Genomic DNA, 10,976 nt, shown 5'->3' on the forward strand with positions numbered 1-10,976 from the left:
AGCACCTGAGATAGGATTTCTAGTGAGCCCGGGATCCCATCCCAGTCCTTTTCCTATGAAAGGCATCCCATCAGAAAATCTGGCCTGACATTTTTATTTGGCTCACAAAAAGTGGTTTATCTCTTTTACTCTGGGGTCATGCAGTGCTGGCACCCGGCATCCAGGTTAATGAACAGAAAGCATTAGATCAAGAGAGGCTGTGTTCTTAAGGCCCTTTTCCATCAGGTAAAAATGTAGTACAGTGGACACAGTCAAAACCAGAGATGTCAGTACCTCGGACTAATAATTTCATTCTTCTTTAAACCACATGTTTAGCATTTATTTGGAAAGGGAGACTGAACACTTCTAAACTCTCCTGCAGTTCCAGCTCTGAGTCTGGGCTTGCATCCTCCTCAGGAGGTAAAAAATAACCTCTGAGGGAAACCAGGGCTTCCTTAGAGGCTGGTTCAGCAGTTTGGGTAACAGCTATTAAACAGAATTTTCTTTAGGGAGATGAGCAATAAATGGTATGGCAGAGTGTTATAACAATGGGGAGAACTCTCCCTGAAAAGTGTTTTGCCGAAAGTGATCTTCTCCACCCTGGGGAATCTCCTGTTGTATTTTAGAATTCCTTGAAGATTTGAGCCTGATGGCCCACCTCCTAACCCCAATAGGACACATGTTGTCACAGTCATAGAAGGGGCTTCCCTGTCCACACAGCAGGGGCCATTCTGCAGGAAGACCTAGCTCACCCCAGCACTGACTTCCCTCCAGACAGAAGCAAAACTTGTTCATGACTTCTCACTCCGTGAAGAGGCTGCTTTGGGTGAAAAGAATCCTTTTAAAAAGTGTGTGTGTGTGTGTGTGTGTGTGTGTGTGTGTGTGTGTGTGTTCAGTCCCTCAGTTGTGTCTGACTTTTTGCGACTTTCTGGACTGTAGACCACCAGGCTCTTCTGTCCATGGGATTCTCCAGGCAAGAATACTGGAGTGGGTTACCATTCTCTTCTCCAGGGGATCTTCCCAACCCAGGGATCAAACTCACGTCTGCTGCTCTGCAGGCAGATTCCTTACCACTGAGCCATCAGGGAAGCCTATATACACATACATACATACATACATACATGTATATATATATGCATATATATGTAAAGTCAGACTACAAATAATTTATTACCTTTTTATAATTTTTTATGACTTTTATAACCAGGGTTGGGGGGAGGAGCCATAGACTTAACAAGTGGATCTTACCCCTTAAAAAAAAAAAAAAACTTGCATAGTACCCCCTCCAAAGCTGATGTGGCAGGAAATAATCCATCACAAAATTTTCACAACCACCATCATCTGAAGAATCAGCTCAGCAATTTACATGCTCTTCCTCTTTCACTACCTATAACATAATATGTGCCCTTGCCTGCTCTCCCCCTCTGCAGCCACTCTGTCTTTTATTATTGCTGTTATTTTGGAGTTGGATTCATCATTGCCGTATGATGCAAGGTAACGACACCAGGGTGGCAGCATGTGCATTTGCAGATCGGGGAGTCCTATGGCAGGGCAGCAGGGTGTCCTTCAGGGACCAGCAGGGTGGTGTCTGTAGGCTGTGTGGCTTGTGTCATTACCATAAAGCATGTTAATGCTCTGTTTCTGATGTTCTAACTATCAGGATTCCTGGAAAGGAACCCACATTTATTTTTCTTTATGAAGTCTTTACTTAATTGAGGGTGTAGATTCATGCTCTAATAATTCAAATCATTAATGCTGTTCCCATTGGCAAATAGTCCTGAACGCCCCATCTGTTGGCACCGCACTGCTCTAAGGCCGTCTTTGCCTCCACCTTGATGCATTCTTACAAGCTCCCATAAAAATGCAGGGCTCATTTAGTGAGATTGATCAGATCCCCTTCAGTTCTTTGTGTGTGTGTGGCTGCAGGCAGGGTGGGGTGTGCTGTTTGTGGAGGAGGCAGGAGAGCTGTAATCGAAGCCCTAGAACCTACAAGATAGTACAATGCCCGTGAGGTGATGGGGTTGAATGTCCTAGTGGGTAAATGTGTTTATTTGCTTTAAAACCAAGTGGCCTTTTCTAGAAGGTGTTTTTATTATTCTGTCTTCCACTTATTGTTTAGTAATTAGTAAGCAACTAGATGGAGTCACAGAATTCTATTTTCTTACAATGGTGAGTTACCTGTCATTTTCAAGGGAAAATATAGGACTGTACCTCTTCACCCCCACATTGTGGTGTTAGTTTGTCATTTAAAAAGATTTTTTTGTTTTTGATTTTTTAACATCTTTGTTGGATTTGCTGCAATATTGCTTCTGTTTAATGTTTTGATTTCTTGGCCATGAGTCATGTGGGATCTTAGCTCCTCAACCAGGGATTGAACCCACACTGCTTGCAGTGGAAGGCAAAATCTTAACCATTGACCCTCCAGGGAAATCCCTTGTTATTTCAACTACTTTCCTTCAGCTGCTATTCTCCCTGTTTTCTTTCCTCCCTCCTGCAAACTTTTATTATACTTTTTTTTTTAATTTCAAGGAGATCTTTTTTGACTTTTAGCTTCTGGCATTTTCCCTGCTTCATTTGTTTTAGTGCTGATGAAATGGCCAACAGTCAATGAGGGGCAGAGGAAAAAGCACTGGGTGTGAAAACTCATGTGCTGTATAGTTACCTCCTGGATAATTAAGGATAAGTTTATGTTTACATGGTAGTCATAATCATGTTGCCCTCATCTATGTAGCAATTTGCAACTTATAAAGAAGCTTCATGTTCTGTGTATTATTTAATCCTCTAAACAACATTGCATGATAGGTAGAATGGGTGGCTTTTTCCCCATTTTACAGATGAGGAAATTGAGGCTCAGAGGTTCTGATATTCTGTCCAACGCCATTCAAAGAGCAGAGTCGGGATCAGTTCAGTTCAGTTGCTTAGTCATGTCTGACTTTTTGTGACTGCCAAGCTTCCTTGTTCATCACCAACTCCCGGAGCTTGCTCAAACCCATGTCCATCAAGTCGGTGATGCCATCTGAGCATCTCATCCTCTGTCGTCCCCTTCTCCTCCTGCCTTCAGTCTTTCCAAGCATCAGGTTCTTTTCCAATGAGTCAGTTCTTTGCATCAGGTGGCCAGAATGCTGGAACTTCAGCCTCAGCATCAGTCCTTCCAATGAATAGTGAGGACTGATCTCATTAGGATTGACTGGTTGGATCTCCTTGCAGTCCAAGGGACTCTCAAGAGTCTTCTTCAACACCACAGTTCAAAAGCATTAATTCTTCGGCACTCAGCTTTCTTTATAGTCCAACTCTCACATCCATACCTGACTACTGGAAAAAACATAGCTTTGTCTAGATTGACCTTTGTTGGCAAAGTAATATCTCTGCTTTTTAATATACTGTCTAGGTTGGTCATAGCTTTTCTTCCAAGGAGCAAGTGTCTTTTAATTTATGGCTGCAGTCACCATCTGCAGTGATTTTGGAGCCCCCAAAATAAAGTCTGTCACTGTTTCCATTGTTTCCCCATCTATTTGCCATGAAGTGATAGGACTGGATGCCATGATCTGGAGAAGGGAATGGTAAACCACTTCATTGTTCTTGCCTTGAGGACCCCATAAACAGTATGAAAAGAGTCAGGATTCAACATGCCAAATTCAGGATTCTCTATTCTGAACGCTTGGGCATTTACCTGCTGGCCAGCTGGTTGAGAAATGGAGCCACACTCTGGGATAATTGTCATTTGCTTCTGTTGCATAAATTGAAAGGCTATTTGTGTCCATTCTAAAAGAGCTCTCTGAAGGGGCTGTTTGTTGCTCTACTGAAGTTTACACATTTTCAGTTGGTCTTTAGTATTTCTAATCAATGTAGCAAAAAAGATAAGAGTACTTTCCAGAGTAAATTAATTCAATTAATGTTAAATATATAGTAAGTATTGAATTGCCTTGAAAGGCTTATATTTGTGGACATAGCTGTGTGTGCATGTTTCTTTATGTATATGAATGTATGGGGGTGACTTATCCTATAACTATTAACTAATAAAGCCAATGAGAGTTCATTTTAGATCTTTAGTGTTAATAAGATCTAGCTTGATAAATTCTTACATGAATGTCATACTTTAACCATAATCAGAAACATACCTTCAGATAATCTCTTGATGCATGTAACTGAACGCTGAGTCTAGTGGTTTAAGCAAGTAAGACTCCCTCTCTACCCCTGCATCCTGCCTCCCTGCCACCCCATATAATAACAGGCCTGGAGGTAAGTGACTCATGGTTGGTGTGGTAGCTTAAAAGATGCACTGAGGACATAGACTCATTGCCATTTTGCTCTGCCATCTTTCATATCTTTGATTCATCCACATGAGGGGAAGACAGCTGCTGCACTTCCAGAGTTGCATCTTCTTTCCAGACAGGAAGCGAGCAGAGGGCAAAAGTCACCTGCCCATAGTCTATACCCTTCTGAAACTTTTCCTAAAAGCCCAGTGACTTTTGACAAACTGTGAATAGCAGTGTCTGCCCAGCGCTGCAAGTGGGTCTGGCAGGCCAGTGTTTTAGCTGGGTGTATTGCCACTCCCAGAAAGTCAAGCTTCTGCTAGGAAAGAAGGGACACGTGAATAGGAGGTAGGCAGTCTGCTGTGACTGTCATGATTTTGCAAGGGGAATAACTGGTTTTGTTATTAAACCCATAGTTATATCTGTAAAAAAAAAAAAAAAGTTCCAGAAGTTGAATGAGGCAATAACAGCTCAGTCTGGAGTTGTGCAATTAATTGGATTGAAGTTCACTGTGCCTTTTATGTTTCTGTGGCAGTCAAATATGTCAGGAATGGGGAGCGCATTTTCTATTGAGAGCCACTGACCCATAGGAAACAGTTCACAAATTTACTGTTTTTTGAAGAAAACTAATTGTAAGAAGAGAAGGTCAAAAGTTTCCATTCTGCTGTTTTCAACTCCAGATTAGGTAATCTAAAACTTCATTGAATAAATAATAGACTGAATAATTAAAATTATTCCTCTTGGGGTGATTGAAAAAGAAAAGAAGCAAGTAAAAGAGGATAACAGACAACTACAAATAGGCCAAATGGGTTGCCAGTTGGTTTCTCTGCACAGTTTTTCTTTCATCTTGATGGTGATTTTCCTCTTTCCTTCACAAAGCTTGCTAAAATTAACCTCCCTCCATCCCAATTTACTCACAACAAACATACCTAAAACCTATACTACCCAGGCACAGTATCTATTTCTGATAAAATTATTTGTAAAATAGGAATAGAAAGACACATAACAGGATAAAAAATTCTTTCAAATCATAACCAACATCATTGTTAATGTTGAAACCTTAAGAAAGTGTCCTCCTGAAAACCAGGCAAAACCAACAGTGCCTCTGTCTCACCACTTTTGTTGATCATATTTCTGGAAGTTGGAGTCAATTCAAGAAATGCGGTATAGCTATTCCAAATGGGGAGACAAAGGCATCCTTTCTTTCTGTAGATAATACTTATTACCTCCAAATACTCAAGGCCATGCACTGAACATGACTGATAGAATGAATATAGATTTTTATTTATTTTTTTGTGGAAGCATAACAAAATATGCAGCTAGATCAATTTTAACAAAGTGAATGCATCTTTTGTCACCAGTAACCAAATCAAGCAATGAAACAGTCCCAGCACCCCAGAAGTCTTCCTTGAGCCCCTCTATAGTCACTACCCGTATCTTTAGGGAGGTAGAAATGGAAATGATTTCTTTTTTCTTTTTTTTTGGTGCGTTTATTGCATTTTCTAAACTTTCAACAATAAGGTAATCAGAAAGAAGAATGATCATTATGTTGATATGTGTTCTGCATGTACATATTTTTATAAGGAGTTTTGTTATTCCTAGGCTGGAATTTCCTTTCATCTGTTAAGTACAGCCACTGTCCTTTGGGTCAGTGACTAATTTTTAAAAGGGTCTTGAAATTGTATCTCCCACTAACTACCCATTCTTACTCCCACCCCTATAGTAAAATAGTCTGTTGATGACTTAAAAGTTAGGAATCAGTTTAAAGAATATGAATGATGAGAACAGGTAATCTGCTCTCATTGAGAAGTTCAAAGGGTTAATATTCCTTTGACCTACCAAATTGGCTAAGAGGTAGTTTGGTGCCATCAATAATATGGGACCTTCTTTCTATTAATGAGTCTCTTAACCCCTTGGGTTCCATATTTGACTCTCTCCCTCTCTTTTTGCAGTTTGATGCCTATTGCTTATTGCCTAAACTTTCTTTTCTTCACTCCTCTAGATTGTGAACCTTATAGAAGAAACTGGACACTTTCATATCACAAACACAACATTTGATTTTGACCTTTGCTCGCTGGACAAAACCACAGTTCGTAAACTACAGAGTTACCTGGAAACATCTGGAACATCCTGAGGATACAACAACTGGATGCATCAAAAACTATTGTTTTTTTTTTTTTTTTGGTTGTGATTTTTTTTCCTTGTTTGTTTATATGAAAACACTCAGAATGATGCAACCAAAAGGGAAAAAAATAAAAAGCAAACAACCTTCAGCTTTATTTTTCTTTAAAGCCAGTCATCATCTCTTGATAAAGGAGAGGTTCAGCAAACCAGCCTCAGCGGAACACTCTTCTCTCCAAGGAAATACCCGGGAAGAGTTAGCCTGGATAGCCTTGAAAACAAACAGATCAAACACAACACGAGAAAACTTAAAGAATGTGTATGGTATCATGTGTCTCTCTCTGTGGTGGTTCATTCCACAGGACGAATGCATATTCAACACACTGCCTTATTACATAACTGATCTATTTATTAATCGCATACTATAGAGTCGTTGAGGGAATGACACCACAAGACATTCTAATCTCTCGGTCCCGTGGATGCTCTTTCAATGCAGCGCCCTTGCCATCCCAAGCCCAGTGACCTTACTCCGTATACCGTGCCACTCTCCAGCAACTTTTTCCAAGTCCCTTAACTCGTTGCAGTCTGTATTTTCCACCTTTTTTTCCAGTTCCAGGACACAAATGATCAACTGGGGGGACCAAATAGCCACCCTGATTTTCTTCTTTGTGGTCTTTTTTTCCTGAAAGTTACAGTCCTTGGCTGTATCCATATAATGAATGATCTTGGACCATGGTAGTAAAGGCACCAAATAGGACCATATGAATTGCTGTCTAGCCTTAGTCAGTAAACCTGTAGGACTTTTAAACAAACGTGTACCGTAAACGTCCTGCATCCTACATTGTTGAGCTGTCATCAACATCCTTGTGTCTGTTTCATTGTTATGATATTAGATAAATATGGAAGTGAATGCATTCCACAGGATCATCATTTAAAAAAAAGAAGGAATTCTGATTCTGTTTTCTAAAGAAATGTTGTAGAAATTCTTAATTTGGATCTATTTATTAGTAAGCGTTTCAGCTTTCTTCAGCTGCCCGTGTGTTACCCATCTTTACCATCAAACCTGGAGTAAGAGATTTTTGTTTGTTCTCATATGATCCTCTTAGACTCTTTTATATTTGAAAAATCAAAATCTTTCTTTGGGGGAAAACTCTTGATTATTCTGCCATAACAGATTATGTATTAACTTGTAGATTCAGTGGTTCGATACCTGTTTAGTCACTTGCTTATGTTTCCAGAAGGATTTCTTGTATTGGTGACAATAAAGATGGTTGACAATAAAGATGGTTGGGGAGGGGGGATATTTTTGTTCTTGATGTACCCTGTTTTGAAACTAGAAATCTGTCCTGTGGCATGCAAAAGAAAGCAAATTATTTTTAAAAGAAAAAAAAAAAAACCCAAAGTACTTTTGGTGTCATTATTCCATCTTCTCCATAAGTGGAGACATGCAAAATAAGAACAGCTCAACACCAAGTTTTTGTGCTAGGAATTCAACTGAAAAGAAAAGAAAACGAAGAAATACTTCTGGATCCAAAGGTTCGTTCACTGGATCAGCCTTAAGAAAGTCTCTATGTGTGCTAATAGACCAGTATCTCCCTTGTTGATTCCCACGCCAGATGCTGTCTTTTCATACAGAGATTAACTAGGGTCTGTACAGAAAATGGTCTTTCCAGACCCATTCTTTTGGGCAGGAATGTAAATGCAGATTGATAATGGAGTTATTTCTGCATTTTAAAAAGGGGATTTTTTTTTACATTGTTTTTTTCCTATCCAAAGACACTATTTTTTCCTTTAAAAAAATTATAATACAGCCATGCTCCTTGTAAATTACTTCTCAAAAGCATCCTCTCTGAGGACAAATGTACTTTTTCCAATAATGTTATGACTCCTATGATTGGCAGGACCATCCTTGAAGCATTTGTTTTGCAGTTCACTTCTCACTGTTTAATTACAGAGGAACTTCAAGTCATTTTGAACATTAGGTGACTCATGAATTGTGTGGTTTTAGTTGTGTTTTGTTTCTTTACAGGTGAAAGGGGTGGACAATGCTTATATGGAATTGTTTGCGACATTTAAAAATCTTGAAATTTTTCTAAATGTTAATTCACACCTTCTAACTAAGCCAGAAATGTATGTAGCTTAACTAAAATATCTGTGCAGTTTAACTAGAAATGTATATATGTAGTGTGGGCCATTTTTATTTTTGTGTCTAATTGTGTGACCAAAACTGTGATTTGGCAATGTAAAGATGTTTTTGTTCCCTAGGTTACTGACCAAGAAACTGGTTAACATAAGAAGTAAGCAGACAAAAAGGATAGTAAGAAGGGAAGCTATTACAGTGATAAGCTTTAGGCCTAAAATTTAGGTAATGAAGCAAATGTCTTCAGAATATTGTCTGGAAAGGATAAAATTCAGGAAAACTTAACCCTCACGGAGACAGAAAAATGAGTTTTCCATGAAATTCCAATAGAATAAGAGTCATATTGTTAATTTTTTTTAGAAGTTGAACTCTTGCTCTCATCTGATTTTTAAATGCAAAAATGATAAATCCCCTTTCAATTAAATTCTAATAGTTATACTTAAAGACCCACTGAGTTCTGTCACATTTATATACACTCACCTTTGAAACCTGTTAAGATATTTTTGACATGTGTGTTCTAACAGTGGCTTCAGTTTTTTTTAAGCAGGAAGGGAAAATGGCAGGGTTTAATTTCTTTTGTGTGTGTGTGTGTATATATATATATATACATATATATATATAGATGTTTCCAATAAAATTAATTGGGTGAGTGTGAATATGGTTTAAGCCAACCAGAGTATAATAAACTTTAAATTTTCCCTCAGCAGTTCGAAGGGAAAAGAAATTTATGTACAGAACTTCCCTCCTCCCCTTATCAATTAGCGTTTGCCTCTGGTTTTGCCGCTGGATATTTAGAAAAAGGTATGCTTAGTTTATAGCAGGCATGTTAGCAACAAAAATGCGTGCAACTATTTTGTTTCTTCACTATAATCCACATCTCTTTATGTAGACAAATAGATATGTCTATATATGCTTGCATATTGTGTCAAAGTAGGGGAGAACATAAAAACTTAAGATCAGGAGACAAAATCTCTAGGAGAAAAAATTCCTAGGAGAGTGTCCTAAACATTTTTAAATTGCAAAGCAAATTGCTGTAATCTGAATAATTACCCACCTGTTTTGTGGGAAGAACCAATAAAATTGGTGGTCTTCCACTAAACACATCTTCTACCAAAAATGTTTCTGCTGGTAACTTTTACAGACCCAGCTACTCTTTAAAAAAAAGTTTCAACTTGCATACCATTCCACATACTATTTAGAGCCCCACACGTGTGAATAAGTTGACATACTTGTATTTAAGAGAGACTTTATTCTTAAAATGTTTTAGGTGTCCCTAGGTAACGGAGTTGGATGTTTCGTGTTGGAAATGGCCTGTGTTGCTATTGGGTGCTGTGTGTTCATTTTTCTCACTGTGGAGGTGATCTGCTCTGGAGTAGTTTGCTGTATGCTTGTTACTTTCCACCCTTAGCACTTTTGTGTACTAATGCTGTGTACTCCATACGTACACTCATCTTAAAATCTTGCTTTGGACTGTTGCTCTAAAGCCTTGAGTATGATGTACAGACTACTACAACTGCAATGAATGTTGAGGAGTCAATTCCCATGGTTTAGTCTAGTCTTGGGCTGGAAGTCTACATCGTTTGACCTCTCTTGTTTTCTATGATGCTTTTTTATTATGTAGGCACTGCCATCCTTGAATATCCCTTGTAAAGATGCATTGAAGAAGTCAAAGGAAGACAAAGCCACCACTGTCTGTAAACTGTAAATATGTATTTTGGCACTTGTATTCCAGTATTCTGAAAATAGAGTTATGATGGAAATGCTGACAGATCCCTAACGGTGGCTAGAGCTACCATGCAGTGCAAAAATAAATTAAGTAATTGTATTCTTGAGATTACCAGTGCAAGGCCAGTACGTTTTATAAATCTGTCAGTATCTTTTTTTAATGGAGTGTGTATGTGTAGTTATGTTGAAAGATACACTGTGTATGTGTGTGTAGATGCTCCTATGTGAACTACAAGGCATTCGTTAAGATGTATTTCCCATCTCTAAAACCCATGTTGAAATGTAAGTACAGATGCACAGAAATAGGTGTTTTACTTAAATTCATATCAAATTTGTTGTGGCTCCGTTTTCTTTTCAGCGTACAGTCTTCCTGATTTGTTAAGAGTCATTTGACCAAGGTTTGGTTTCCCTTTGCATACAAGAAAAATGAGCCCCCAGCCTTTCTCAAGAAGTGATGCTGGTCTTAAGGAAGAATGAATGGCAAGATGAGAAACAGCTGGGGGCACAGTTTTGTTCCATTCATCTTTTGAGTCCCCAGGGTCTAGCACCGTATTCTGTGTCCTAAAACCAGTACATTTTTTAAGCTCTGCAAAGACTGGGCAAGAAATGGTAGGGTACATTCTTGGAATAAACCAGGTTACTTGTGCATGGTATTTTTTTCTTTTTCCCCTTTTTTCTCTGGGAGATTCTGTTTACAAACTTAACAAAGGTCTTGCATTTACTGTAGCTGCAAAAAATGCTACTTTGTTCAGACAGGA

At 38.7% G+C, this 10,976-nt stretch overlaps 1 protein-coding gene across 2 annotated transcripts in view; it reads left to right on the forward strand.

The window, feature by feature from the left end:
* MLLT3 (MLLT3 super elongation complex subunit) overlaps positions 1-10,552 on the forward strand; it is a 288,824-nt gene extending 278,272 nt beyond the window's left edge. For both annotated transcript variants that reach the window (XM_043890769.1, XM_043890770.1), the window contains exon 11: positions 6,235-10,552. In XM_043890769.1, coding sequence (XP_043746704.1) covers positions 6,235-6,366 — 132 coding nt within the window. In that variant the 3' untranslated portion in view covers positions 6,367-10,552. The remainder of the gene's footprint in view (positions 1-6,234) is intronic.
* The last annotated feature ends 424 nt before the right edge of the window (positions 10,553-10,976 follow it).

This window comes from Cervus elaphus, chromosome 29, assembly GCF_910594005.1.
Source record: "Cervus elaphus chromosome 29, mCerEla1.1, whole genome shotgun sequence".
NCBI classification, from domain to species: domain Eukaryota; kingdom Metazoa; phylum Chordata; class Mammalia; order Artiodactyla; family Cervidae; genus Cervus; species Cervus elaphus.